The 14022-nt window shown below is 39.1% G+C and overlaps 1 protein-coding gene across 2 annotated transcripts in view; it reads right to left on the bottom strand.

The window, feature by feature from the left end:
- LOC146367677 (phosphatase and actin regulator 1-like) overlaps positions 1-14022 on the bottom strand; it is a 48848-nt gene that overhangs the window by 26546 nt on the left and 8280 nt on the right. Inside the window, exon 1 of one of the 2 annotated variants that reach the window (XM_084911992.1) lies at positions 2607-3217. The exons of the other annotated variant lie outside the window; for it this stretch is intronic. Within the exon in view, the coding sequence (XP_084768118.1) occupies positions 2607-2892 (286 nt within the window). The 5' untranslated portion in view covers positions 2893-3217. Of the gene's footprint in view, positions 1-2606; positions 3218-14022 lie in introns of those variants that run through there. 2 annotated transcript variants of the gene reach the window in all.

The following is a 14022-nucleotide window of genomic DNA, read 5'->3' as shown; positions in this document are numbered from 1 at the left end:
CCTCCAGAATTCAGCACTAACTAGATGAGGCTGAATAAGAGCATAAACAAACCTGCACATCATATGGCATTATGCAGGATTTGCTCTGGGTCTAAACAGTTCTAGGCTGACTGATGAGCACCTCATTAAGGGGGAATCTTTCAGCTCTTCATCAAATATTCACAAGGCCCGGCCCTATAATCTTTTAAGTACTGTTTGACTTCAGAAGCAAAGAATGTTAAGTAATTTGCTCAAACACAAAATATTACATGAAGAAATAACTGCGAATGCAAACGGCTACAAACAGCACTTAAAATGTAACACTGAGAGGAAAGCTGGCTGCTGGATAAGAATACAAAAGGCGGATGATTAATAACGAAGGGGACTCGAGCTGAAAATCTGACTTAAACCTACTTGGCAGCTTGTGAGATTTAAAAAAAAGAAAAGAAAAAAGAATTATGCAATGCCAAAAAGCTCTTCTCTCTTCTCCTTACTTTAAAACTTAATCTTTAAACGTAGTCTTTTATGTAGTCAAAAAAACATTTCATCAGAATAGCAAAATATCGCAAATGCAACTGCGTGCAAGAACAGCTGATTAGTCAGGACAAGGCATGTTTTTTTAAACTGCATTTTTTTTCTACTAAGCAGCCAGTGAGTTCCATTACTTTCCATACTTTCGAGATCAGCTCACCTCGGTTGTTTAAATTAATCATCTCTGCATTTATAATTGCCAAAATACATCATTACTGAATGATAAATGTGCAGACTTTTCAAATCAGTTTGCACATGCACCCATACAGAAACTACACAATCTTGCAGCGAGAGTGATTAAGACAAACAATAAACAGACATTTTTTTTATTAGAATGAACAGCATCGCTTGGGAATGTCTTAGAATTCTCTCAAAACTCTTGGAAGCTATTAAAAAGATGACACAAATCACCTTTAAAGTATCTTATGAGCACGCAGCAGAAGCAAACAGAAAATCTCAAAAACCGCCAAAGAAACCCCCTAAAATCAGCAGTGTTAAAAGTCCAGAGCCTGGACGCACGAGGTGACCCTCTAGCACATCGTGTCACGTCTGTTGTCAATGTCACCCCGTTGCATCAGATCATCACCCATGACATGCAGTCAGGGAATCTGAGGGTGTTTGTTTGTTTGTTTATTCTTTTAATAATTGCATCACTTTTGCAATGTTTGCCAACACAGACATACCGCTTAACAGGACAGCCGCCTCCCTGGGGCAATGAGACAGTAAATAAATGTGGCGATAATGCAGTGCTGAAATCAGTCCCACGGACCATTATTTGAATGCTCTGCAGCATCCTTGGAAATCCTGCCACCACAGCACTCTATAAATAACCCAGCAGTCAGTGTTAATTGAATCCAGGACAGATTCACATGGTTTCGTTAGCAGCCTAAAGGCCAGATAGAGACAGGAAGACAACGAGCTCTAAGTTGAGCCACATCCAGGAGCCAAGTAACAAGCTGCTGTACTGTATGACAGAGAGAGTGGCAGTAATGACTCACTGTTAGCAACTTCAGTGCTTAGGGCATTGCTTCATAACATTAAACACTACTTAGTGTTAAGTACCACAACCTTAACTCAAAAAGGAGTATGGGTTTGAAAATATATATTTATATATATATATACTTTTTTTTTTATTATAATTATTTTTTAAATGCACACAATAGAAACTGCAGTAAAGCAGTTGAGCCTTCCTGTGAAGATGAAACCTCTGGATACTATCTCCCCACAGGTGTAGGTATCTCAGTGTGCACTCAAAAGCCCTCTTATCCCAAAATACAGTGTTTACTACCAGATATATTTCTTTTTTTTTTATGTTGTTGTGCTGAACTATTTAAAACCAGTACACATAGAATCATAGTCTACAATGTAAATGTGCGATGATGCAATTGTAATTGTGAGAAAATCCTAAAATCTGCACAAGAAAAAATAAGGAAATCCTCTTCCAAGTGTCCAAATTCATTGGAATTTTCCTCTTTTCTTCCTCTTCTTGACATCAGTCTGATTGCACGGCAGAATCCTTATAACCTACATTCTCCACCACTGTAACACGAGCAACTGATGCTGCTGGTTTTAATTAACAACACTTTTTTGCATGCCAAGATGGCTGAGTGATGATGTAATGACACCTAAGTGGGGGGAAAAAATAGGCTTTGTGCAAACAGCCTGCACAGCTTCATGCTAGAGGTTAATACTGAGATCTAATGACAATTAAAAAACAAAAGACGCAGCGTATTTTTGCGGTCAAACGACAATTAACAGTTCAAAATATGAGCAGCCCAACCCTGTAAGAAGTTCTGATCCAGTCAGAGGCAGTTTCCACAGCAGCAACAGTGATTCACTCTCCTTCAGGAGAGTGGTGTCATTTCAATGCACATCGACACTAAAATAATATAATCTATCCCTCGAGGGGAAAAAACACTATATCCTCAACTGTATCCTCACACAGCCTGCTTATCAAATCGCATATTAACCCCCCCCCCCCAAACAAAACAAAAAACAGAAGCAACGTAGCCATCTTCAGATGTGTGCATCCTGGATGGTAACAGCTACCGCAAACCTACTATGGGCGAAACCACACAAGGTTTGAGCCTACTCACCGTCCTGCGTGTCGTTTCCGCGGCTGCAATTGCTGCAAATGTGCTTTATCTCTTTCCCGATATGACAGTGGATCGTAAAAGGCATGGTGTTGTTGTTGTTATTGTGCGGATGCTGGCCGTGCCCCTTCTTGTTGTTCAGAGACATTATTTTGACCAAGCTGAACGCCTTTTTCTTGGGTTTCTCCACCGCCACGGGCGTGTTTTCTCGGCATCCCGTGGTAAACCAAGTGCCGTGCATGATGGTGGGCGCAGGATCCACGCTCGGGTAATTGGCCGTCTTGAACATCGGGAAGCGAAAACGGAGCGGCGTTACTACGTTGTGGGTTTAAATTAAAGGGCCATCGATCGAGTCCTGCCTGACCTACTATAGCAGCTTCTAAGTATTTGGTCGCTTGTCTCTTCGGTAATCCCACACCTTTACCTGAGATCCCAAAATGTGCAGCCTACTTGGTTGCGCAACGCAGAAGTCGCTGCTGCTGAGAGAGAGAGAGAAAGAGAGAGGGAAAAAAAAATCTGCTGCCAAATCCAAGAGAGCTAATAATAAAACCGAGGCTGAATGGCAGTGACTACCTTTCACTCCCAGAGCTGTAGACTGCAGTCGGTTGTGGCTAATCCACGATTAGAGGAGCTGAGGAGTGAGTGCCTGTGATTGGCTGCTAGGTACGCGCTTCTAATAGGCCAGCCTGGACGCAGGAAAAGTTGCTCCTCCATCCACAAGATCACAGTTAACTGTTTCTTCTGTTATTAAGCTGCCTAATATGACAGTGCCATTTGAAGCAGCCGCAAAAACCACAACACAAACTAAGTAACACATCTAAGCATATTAAGTATAAAACAGTTTGTTGTGCTGTGTGTTTGGGTGAGATGGACATATTGATTTTATACTGAGAAGATCTCAAACATATTTAATCAAAATATTATTAGAATTACTTCACAAACTGAGATGACTGGAATAGTAATGGGTCCAAACACTTAGACGGGTGAGTGAATGTTAGACACAGCGATTCAAATGATAACAATGCTACTGATTCCCATAGTCAGTGCATCCCACAGCTATGGAGAACTTTGTAAAACACAACAATATATATACACACACAGTAGATGATGTCATCAAATGTAATAGCTTAAAAGCCATGCTGACATCATTCAGCTTAGAGAGCTTCCGATACTAAATACACAGCGAAACAATGGAACGTAACAAACCATGCAAATTAAGTACTTTAAGGCTGCTTCCATCACACCTATGTGCACACTTGCTGAAGGGCAGCAAAGATGACTGTAGAAAAAACCCCAACACCGATCTAATGCGGGCATGATACCAGACAAGTGCTGAGAGGTCAAATTAAAGAAACAAACAAAGGGGGTTTAATCAGTGATCTGAAAGCAGAATGAGAGGGCTCAGCATGAAGAAAAGAGGCATTATGATAACCTTTCTTCAAATCACAAATTCCAAATAGCTACGCCCTTGATCCCCAAAGTTACTGTTCACATTCTGGAATAATTGATAGTATTAACGGGCGGTTAATAAGCCTTTAATTGTAGAAAAGATAACGGGAACCCCACGGCATTTCCAAACATGTTTCAAAGCAGCGCATGGTTGTGAAGCTGGGGTGGGGTGGGGGGTATCTTTGATGTTCCTTCAATGAGCTGCAGCTTATTCCACTGACATCAAAGCGCTCTCTGAAATGAGGGACAGAGTCACGCAGATTTACTCACACCACGGTGCAATGCAGTAGTTGCTCTTAGTTGCCTCTCCTTGGTGCAAAGTTTGTTTGCACTGATATGTGTTAAACTTTAGGACCCCGTGAAGCAGAGTTTTTCTTTTTTTAATATACAAAACATTTTGCAACAAAGAGTCAGGGTTTAGCAGATAACAGGGACAAAATTATCTCCCTTACTATGCAAGGAAGATAACATTGCACCAAAGTGTGACTCTGTACAGTACATGCGTGCTCGCTATAGAACGAGGAGCAACAGCCCTGATAGACTCAAGAAACCTGCGTTGCTTTCTTCCTGTGCCGGCCTGATAACAGCACTCACTCTGTTTACTGCCGCCCAGCCAAATAATTCTGATAGAGGAACACAAAATGTGCTTAAATCAACAGTGATGTGTGCCAAGACTCATGCATGCTAGCCTGTGTAATTCATCCTCAGCTTTTTTCTTACAAGAAACAAATCAAAGGCAGGCTATATGTCGGCTGCAAGGAAAGAATAATAACATGTGTCAGTGTTGTTATGTAACTACTGTGTGACGCAGTGTTGGTCAGGGCTTCACATGACTCACTTTTAATCAGCTGACCACAGTTCATGCCTTTTGTGACGGGGTAAAATGTTGTCTTTTTGCTATCTTTCATGACTTTTTGTTGTTTAAATGTTTGATTTTTTTTCACTTGTTTCATTTCACTGGTCACTGTCTATGATAACTCTAGTTATGGATCTTGGGTATACATTGGCTCCATAGTTATATTCAGCTTATTGGGACTTGTTCTTGCATAACCCCACTAGTGTTAGCAGTGACATTCAATAAAAATGACACACCACGTTGCTTACTGTTCATTACTTTAACTGAACCACAACCATAGGGTTTTAATTCTTTTTTTATTTTTTATTTGGCTTCCATCCATCCATTCATTCAACCGCTTATCCAGTTCAGGGTCACGAGGAGCAGAAGCCTACCCCAGCTGCCATAGGACACTAACACAGTGTTCCATGCATTTCAGCATAAATCTCCAAGATGACTGTGACTCTTAAAAGAAAAAGACTTTCATGTTGATGACAACATACCTGACACTTGTCACAAACTCTCACAATAAACTTCAACTGTCAGAATAAGCTCAGGTACAGCTGCTGAGAAGTGTCTGCCAGTCTATTCCGACTCATGCTCCTTTGATAGAAATGCTGGCTCACAGCACTGTTTGCCAAGGATTTTCAGTAAATATTAGTTATCTGCTTTTTTTCCCCAAAAAACTTGTGAGGCTGTGTAAAATGTAAACAACATCAGAATGCAATGCTTTGCAAATCATTCAAACACTATTTAGAACTGACAATGCAAGGTACAAAACCAACATATTAGATGTTTAAAGTGAAAAATATCATTGTTTTTGGGAAGAATATGAGCTCATTTTGAATTTAATGCTAGCAACCCTCAAACAAATGGTACAGTGGCAGCCAAACACTAATTTTCAACCTAGATCTTGTGTAATTTGGCATAGCATGGCCTTTTCTCCCTGTTTCCCTTTCTCAAGAATGGTTTCTTGACAGCGATCCTTTCCCTGAGACCATTTCTGAGCAGTGAACAGTAGATGGATCAACTGAAGGTCCAGATGTATCTCTCAGATCCTGTGCCAGGTATTTGCTGGATTTATTCCTGTTTCTTACGATATTACTTTTTGATACTGTTCATCTGCTATAGATAGTTTTCAGGCCTTCCAATTCTTCTTTTGTCCTCCACGTGTCCAGTTTTTTCCAATTTGAAAAATATATATATATAATTTAAAGACACACTGCACACCACACATGCTGAGCTATCGCAAGTTTTCAACTAATATGTCTTTGGGAGTCACCTTGTTCGTACAACCTTTTTTTTGTGTGGAAATCACAGCTAATGCTTCATCAGGGTTGAAGGGAAGAGGGTCAATCTGGCTTGTTAAAAAAGCCAGCATCTGTGAATGTATGGACAAAATGACAGGGATAAGGTGCGCATCATGAATGCTAAACAGCTAAACAAGTCCTTCTTATTGCAACTGGACACAACCTGTCCTGCAGTCCAGACCTCTGAGCCACTGAAAAAGCTTCGGCCCAAAGAACACTACAAAGGATAGGAACATTTTGCTTTCTAAACATCTTTGGTCTCCTTGGTTCTTTCATGCTTTTCATGCTTTTTTTTTCGAACTTTTGTTTCATTTTGTTTTAAAGAAGACCACAGAGATAAACATACCCCAAACTATTTTTTTAACCATCGTGCTGGTATTAATTTCACATTGATTTAATGTTTTTCAGGATTATAAAATTTCAAAATGTAATAGAGCAAAAACACAGTATTTTTGCACTCCTAACTATTTTTTAGAAGTACAACCTCACTTTAAAAAAAACGATGTTTCTATAACACTTTCTACAAGATGTATAAATTGTTAAGTTGCTGTTTTTTTTCCTCAAGACAGAGTTTTGTGACTCTGTTTATTTCATATTTTGGATTCTGGTTCAAACTGGTTTCCATGGCTGCTTTGCAGATTTTAGGCTAAACAATCTTACAACTTCCGACTGAGCAGCCTGTCACTACAAATCTGCTGTTCCCATTCTCTGCGTATCTCTCTGTCTCTTCCCATCTGTCATTCTCTCACTGCATTATTATCTGCCTCGCTCACTCATAGTAAGACAGCACCACATTTCCTTGACACAATCTAGACGATAACACGATAAAAGTGCAGCGCTTTGCCTTTTGCACATTTTTTTTTAATTTGCCACGGGAAAAATGTGAAGGATTTTATGGAACCGAATCTCAACTCTTTTATGAAGTTCCTGGCTCCACCTTCAGAATTAAGCCATGTCTTTTTTATCGCAGGCAACAGAGTAATGTGACATGATTATGTAAAAATCCACAGACTGCAACACGTGTGAAACAATGTTAATTTATTTAAAACATGAGCACTTGTTATTTTGTTTGTTTTTGTAATAATTGTGCAGATCTGCACACATACTAACCAGCTCAGCCACTTAAGCCGACAGAAGTGTTCATAGAAGTGGTCACTAAGTGTCAGGGATTGTGATAACATGCCTGTAACTACCCTCTAGTAAACTGAAAATAAAAAGCTGCTCACTTCTCATTTCTGCCATATTTCATTTCCCTTCTTGTCTTGTTTATCATGCAATGTCTCCATAATCTTTCTTTATTGTTAATTAAACTTATGAGTTTTGAATGAAAGGTGCTGCCAGGATATGCTACATGTGGTAGGTGAAGTTAAATATAATTTACTCACTTGCATAAACTTAACAAAAGCAGCTTGGTAATTGCTTAAATATGAGTATTACTCACAGTAAAAAGGACTTTAGAAAAGTACATGCAGGTGTTACATTCTGCACTGTGTTGACACTGCAATCTGCTAGAAAACAAAAACAGAAGAACCTAAAATGAAATCATTGCAGTAGGAGGCATCCACTGCAGAGCTGCCCAGCTTTTTCCATGCAATAGTCTTTGCAATGCTGCCATCTAGTGGGGTCAGTTGGCATTTTGCCAACTCTAAATTCAAAGCACAAGAAATATTCAGTTTCGTCACCAAACATTTACACTGTGCAGCGACATTTATGGACTCCAAATGTTAAAATATCACGAACACTGTCTGTCATTTGGGGAAATATGATGATTTAACCCTCTCGCGTGCACGTTTGTGCGCCAAGACGCAGTGCGCAGAGTTACTTCCAAAGGAGAAGCGATGTGTTTCTGACCACCGGCTTCCATATTCCAGTTTTGCCATAGCTACGATGTTATTAGCAAGCAGCCATCTTAATTGCTAAATCAGGTTTTGTTAATTCAATTTTGTCCACTACAGCGCAGTGAGCGAGATATTAAAGGTAAGTGTTCAACACCCAACTAAGCATTACCGCTTCATCAATAAACGCCTAAGTTGTGCGAGGTGATGCAGCACTACAGTGAGTTTCTCCCGTTTGCAAGTATCCAAAATCCTTCTGCTGTTTCCATTTGTGCTGCTCGGCTCCCTGCCTCCCTGTTCCGTGCTTCTTATCGTCCCTCCTCTGCAGCTTGTGTCTGCAGCTCAGTGGGAGATAGTGAAGCAGGGAGCTGTGATGTACTACGCTCTGCTGGAGGAATTCTTTACCACAGTGCTGGAAATAGTACCTGAGCTCCTCACGTCCACACACACACACACACACACAGTACAGCTAGTTACCATGCACTGTACGTGCAAGGTAAGGAGTAAATACGAATATAAAATAATAATACCCAATCTTGATGAAAACGTGGAAGGGGCCCAATTACAAATTATCTAACTGGACAAATAAAAGATAACTGGCAGTCATTACCAAGCCCTCACACTTTGCAACATATTTACCTTCATAAGTAAGTTCCTAAACTGTCTACTGTATCTGTAAGGGCAGGGGAAGATGGCTGGCTGAATGGATTAATTGGTAATAAACGTAACAGTGATCAGTAATGATAATCAAGCAGCCATTCTGCATAATTACTGGCAATGAGTAATTCCCCTTTAAGTGTCTGAACAATTTTTCTACAAGCGTTGTCGATCACGTACTGCGCTACCACAGCGGATTGCACATTTTTCATATGTACATCAGCACAAAAGCAGGTCTCTCTGCTTTTCTCCTGAATCTTGTCGAAACATAAACAAATATAAAGTGAAAGGATAATTAGTTTTCACGCCAGATGAGAACAAGACCAGCGCACGCATTTCACACATTCACACTTAACATGCACATTTCCATTTTGACCTCCTCAGCCAACTAAAATTGAACAACATATGCCACCAGGTGGTGCCAGAGATGTGCCTCAGTGTGGATTTCAGATCCAGTTGCTCTGCCCACAAACTATCCAGTGTCAACTGAGCAGAATGAACAGCCACTTTACAGAGCAGGATTCAGGGGTAGAGGCTCTTGTTAAACACCTGTCTGTCTTATATTTTTATATCTTTCTCTTTGTAAATTTTTTGTTAGAAAATCTTCCAAATGGAGCTTGGCCCTAAAGATAACTCAGCTCTGCTGGCTAGATTGAAAAAAGTCACATTTTAATCTGAAGAAGCTGGTGCCAGTACCTGAAAAACAATAAACAATGTCAAAAAATACAATTATTATATAAATACATATGTCTTGCCATATGCTTGTTAGCAGTATAAATCAACCCAGAGCCAAGTAAAGATGAGGACAAAATTATTAGGTATGAAGTGAAAAGGTTTTGTCTAAAATTTCCCAAGAGCTTGTTTAACAAAGGAAGGGATTTTCAGCATAGCATTTCCAAACGTGGTAGTTTTCTTTAGAAAGCATAAATCACTTCTATTTGCACAGAATTATTTCAGAAAAGAAAAATGACCATAGTCAATATTTTGAACCCCCCTGAAAAACTGACATTTTTATAGTAGTGATGTTCTTTAACTTCAAGTGTTTAAAGCTTGTGAAACGTGAGACACACAGGTTTCACCTTTGATTAGAGAAAGCGTTGTGCCAAAAACCAAAGTTTGAACGTGAGAAAAACAATTGTTGACACTCATAAAGGAGGAGATGGATATAGAAAGTTATCACAGCATTTCTGAGTGTCAAGAAATGAAGTGAGAAGTATCATCAAGGAATTAAAGAGAGCCACACAGTACAGAATAAGACAGGCAGACGTAAGAAGCAAAAGATATCAAAGTCTTTGAAAGAAAACTAGTGAGAGATGGGTCTACAGACCCCACATCACCTGGCAAGACACTAACGAATGACTTAGCCAATTCAGGAGTTGTAGTTACAGAGCAGACAATCATTAAAACTGTGCACAGGAACAGACTGTGAGTTTGCAGACCAAGAGGAGATCCACTTCTGCAAAAGAGGCATGTTCAAGCCAGACTGAAGTATGCTAATGACAACCTGGAGAAAGATATTGCATACTGGAAGCTTGTCCTTTGGGCAGACAAAATTAGAGCTCTTCACCCACAGAGACACTGCATATATTTGGAGAAATAATGGAGAGGCATACCACCCAAAGAACAGGGTGCCTACAGTGAAACATGGTGGTGGGAGTATTAGGCTGTGGGGATGCTTCAGTGCATCGGAAACTGGGAATCTCATCAAGTTGGAAGGGCTCATGGAGAAAGAATATGTGAAGATTTTGAAAAAAAAAAACCCCAAAACAAAAGTTCAAGCAGTCAACAGAAAAAACCTCCTATTATTTACTATAAACCTAATAAAATAAATGTACAGTCACTGGATAGCAGGGTATTTATAAATGTGCAGAAGTATTGCAAGGAAAGTTGTTTTTTTTTTTAATTAAAACCAATACTGGACTTACTATATTTTACATAACCATGTTTAGAGTAAAAAAACAACAACAACAACAAAACTATGTGCTTATGTGTTTACTGAATATTGTCACATCTGTAACTAGTAAGTAAATGTAACTCATTCACTTCCCTGGGAGCCATTCAAAGGCATCCTGAGACAAACATTTAGGTCCAGAAGTTTTTGGGCAGTAACACATTTTCTTTTGTAGTTTTGCTTCTGTACACCAGCTCAGTGAATTTTAAATCAAACAGTCAAGGTGTGATTGAAGTGCAGACTTTCAATTTGAATTTAATTAAAATTCAGCTTTACTGTTTTGGAATTACAGAACTGTTTGTTCATAGTCTCAAATTTCCAGAGGTATCAATGTAATTAGACAAAATAACTTAATTTTTAAATTTAGGAATTGTTTTTTAATATTTGGATGAAAATCCTTTGCAGTCAATAACTGACTGAAGCTGAGAACCCATGTACATCACCAAATGCTGTGTTTCCTTTGTTGACATGCTCTGCTAGACCTTCACTGCAGTGGTTGCTTGTTTGTGGGTCTCTCGACTGACAATCACGCTCATGCTCAACTTATTGGGTTGAGGTCACGTGTTTCAATTGTCATGAGTTTCAAAAATAAATGTTTTTGGTGGTTAAGTTGCCATTTTTATTCTACAGCTGGTTACAGCTGCATCATATCCTATCAGCAACTAAAGTTGGACAATGATGAAGGCCATGACTGTCATATCATGATTCATGTGTATTGCTAAGGATCAGCAGAGGCATAACTCGCTTTGAAGTGAGTAGAAAAAGGAAAGAAAAGACAGCCTTAAAAAGATAAATTCAAAAATGATAAGGAATGTAGGGCAGCAGCCTGTTGTTTTGAGTGAACACCAAGGAGCCTCCGTTGAAGTAATACTTCAGCATTTTAATGAAGGCTAGTCAAATGACAATACAAACAAAAATAATAGTTTTGTCATTTACAAACTCAGAGGAAGGCAACAAGAAACCTTTTGAGTGTTTTGTTCATAGCCAGAGTTTTGGTTCCGGTAGCAAACTAAAAAGGCACGAGATGACTCAAAAGATTTTGGTTCTGAGTGATAAACAGAACTGGTTGCTTGGGTTCTCCTAGCCAAAGTATTTTTTGTGAGAAGATAAACTTACATCCTAAGAAAACGATTTGTATTTGGAAAAATTATTCTAAAAAGTAAAAATGAGCTACCATCAGTGGCTGTGGCACCAACACATAACAACTCTTCAAATTTCAACAATATTTAAAAGAAGACCAGAAGATTTGTGTGACAGACCAACAAAGTTCTACTACCCTAACTCATCATCCCAAACAACAACAGGCCAAAACAACAAGTTTTTCTTAAGTGAAGCAGGACCTTCAAATGTTACAACAGTGTCAAAACCTGCTGCATTTGTGGGCTTTTTTGTTAAATTACTTCTAACTTGACAAGACACACTAGACGCCTCTCAGCGCAGTCCTTGTCATTGTTGTTATTGCTGGAAGGATTTTGATAACTATGAAAAATGCGAGACACACAAAGAAGAAAAATGAATTTAAATGGAATGAAAAAGAAACTGTAGCAGCTGCAGAGGGCTACTTGGTTAAATCTAACACCATCAAGAGCACCATGTGTGATTAGAGACTTTCAGAAACTCATGTAAGACACTAATCCAAGTCAAGTTAGAGACTCGTATCCCTGATACTTTCTTGTGGTCGTGCAAATTGGTTTGATATCAGCAGAACAACAACAAAAAAGCGTACTGGCGTGCTGACTGCCAAAATGTTACACAAGCCAGGACTACTAAAGGATCATGAAAAAGTTCACACTTCATATCTCTCGCTTATCTAATTCTGCACCAGACCAAGCAGACCATTCTCACTGTGGGAAACGGTTCAGTACAAAAGACTGTTTGATACACATATGGTGAAGTGCACAGGGGGGCTACCCATGGTCCATCTGCAGGAAGAAATGCTATCAAAAGACATACCTCAATCAGCACAAACATGCAAGACCGGAGCACCCATTTGTCTGAGATCTGCCAAAACCTTTACAAGAAAATCTCACCTTTGTGAGCACAGAGAAAAGGTACATTTGGAAGTCAGTCCTGTGGACGTATTGAAACTACTTATGATTTGTTTTCAATCTATAAATAATCGTCTTGTGTAAATGCCTGAAAAGCTCTCATATAATATTTCTGCACTGTATACATGACAAATTTTATAATCCAGTTACAGATTTGCACATAAACTAAAACATTTAGTCTGACAATGTGAATGATTCATTCTGCAGGGATTGTAAGTCTAAAATATGCAGATCTCTGGAAGATTTCTCCAAGGGCTCAAGAAACCCAAAGCTGTATAATTTAACAAGGCGGAGCCAGACTCTTAATTGGAGTGATTCTACATGAATTCATTCCAAATGGGAAGTCACAAAGACTGCTTCCTGTGAAGTGCACATCCACAAGGGTTATAAAGTGCTGAATTATCTTTAATGACTTACTCACAGCATGAAGAAACCTAATAACTGTAGAGCAGAAACAAAAGTTAACAGCCGACAAGTCAAATGAATAATTTTTCAAGCAAATTGTCTGCATTGTAAATTTGAGACATTAATACTCGAGGTTCTGAAAAAATCTGAAAAACTGCATTGTGTCCTTAAAAATGGATGATTTCATCAGAGCCAGGGTTCTGAATCATCCTCAGTTTTACAGCCTTCTCACTAACTAAATGACATTACACGTAACGTGCTGTACTTCACCAAATTAAGTAACAGACAAATCTGTATATAACAGAAATATATTTTCACTGTTTGTTTACACACACATACACACACACACACACACACACACACACACACACACACGCGCGCGCGTATGGGTCCTCAGTTATTTAGAAAAAACAAACAAAAAACATGGACTTGGGCTTCTTTACACTAAAGGAAAGGGGTCAGTTTGGAGGGGTTTATTTTACACATGAAAACAAACAAACTTAGATGAATTTGACACCCATGGTATAGATATTTGCAGTTTAGCTCAAACACAAGGGTAACCCCCCCAAAACACCCCCCCCCCCCCAAAAAAAAAATAAATAAAAAATAAACAACCTTCCACCTCTTTGTTAAATAAATGTGTTATAGAAGTGACAGTCAAATTGCTGTTCACCTGTGTTAGGCAACTAATGATTTTTCTTGTATCAGTCAGTTGATGAAATGTTCATAAAGCTCTTGCGAGCAATGTATCTCTTTTATGTAAATGACATGTTCAGTTAATATACATATTTTTAATCAGTAACTAACACAGTGAGCTTTCATTAATAGAGCTTTGCAACACTTTTGAGTGTATGAACATTTAAATTATGCAAAAAGTGAAAGTTGCACCAGCAGGGAGCAGTGGTGCTCCAAGGACTGCCCTAATTTCA

This window comes from Perissodus microlepis, chromosome 18, assembly GCF_051167445.1.
Source record: "Perissodus microlepis isolate ML-2025 ecotype Zambia chromosome 18, ASM5116744v1, whole genome shotgun sequence".
Taxonomy (NCBI): Eukaryota; Metazoa; Chordata; class Actinopteri; order Cichliformes; family Cichlidae; genus Perissodus; species Perissodus microlepis.
This window is presented reverse-complemented; position numbering and strand designations above follow the sequence as displayed.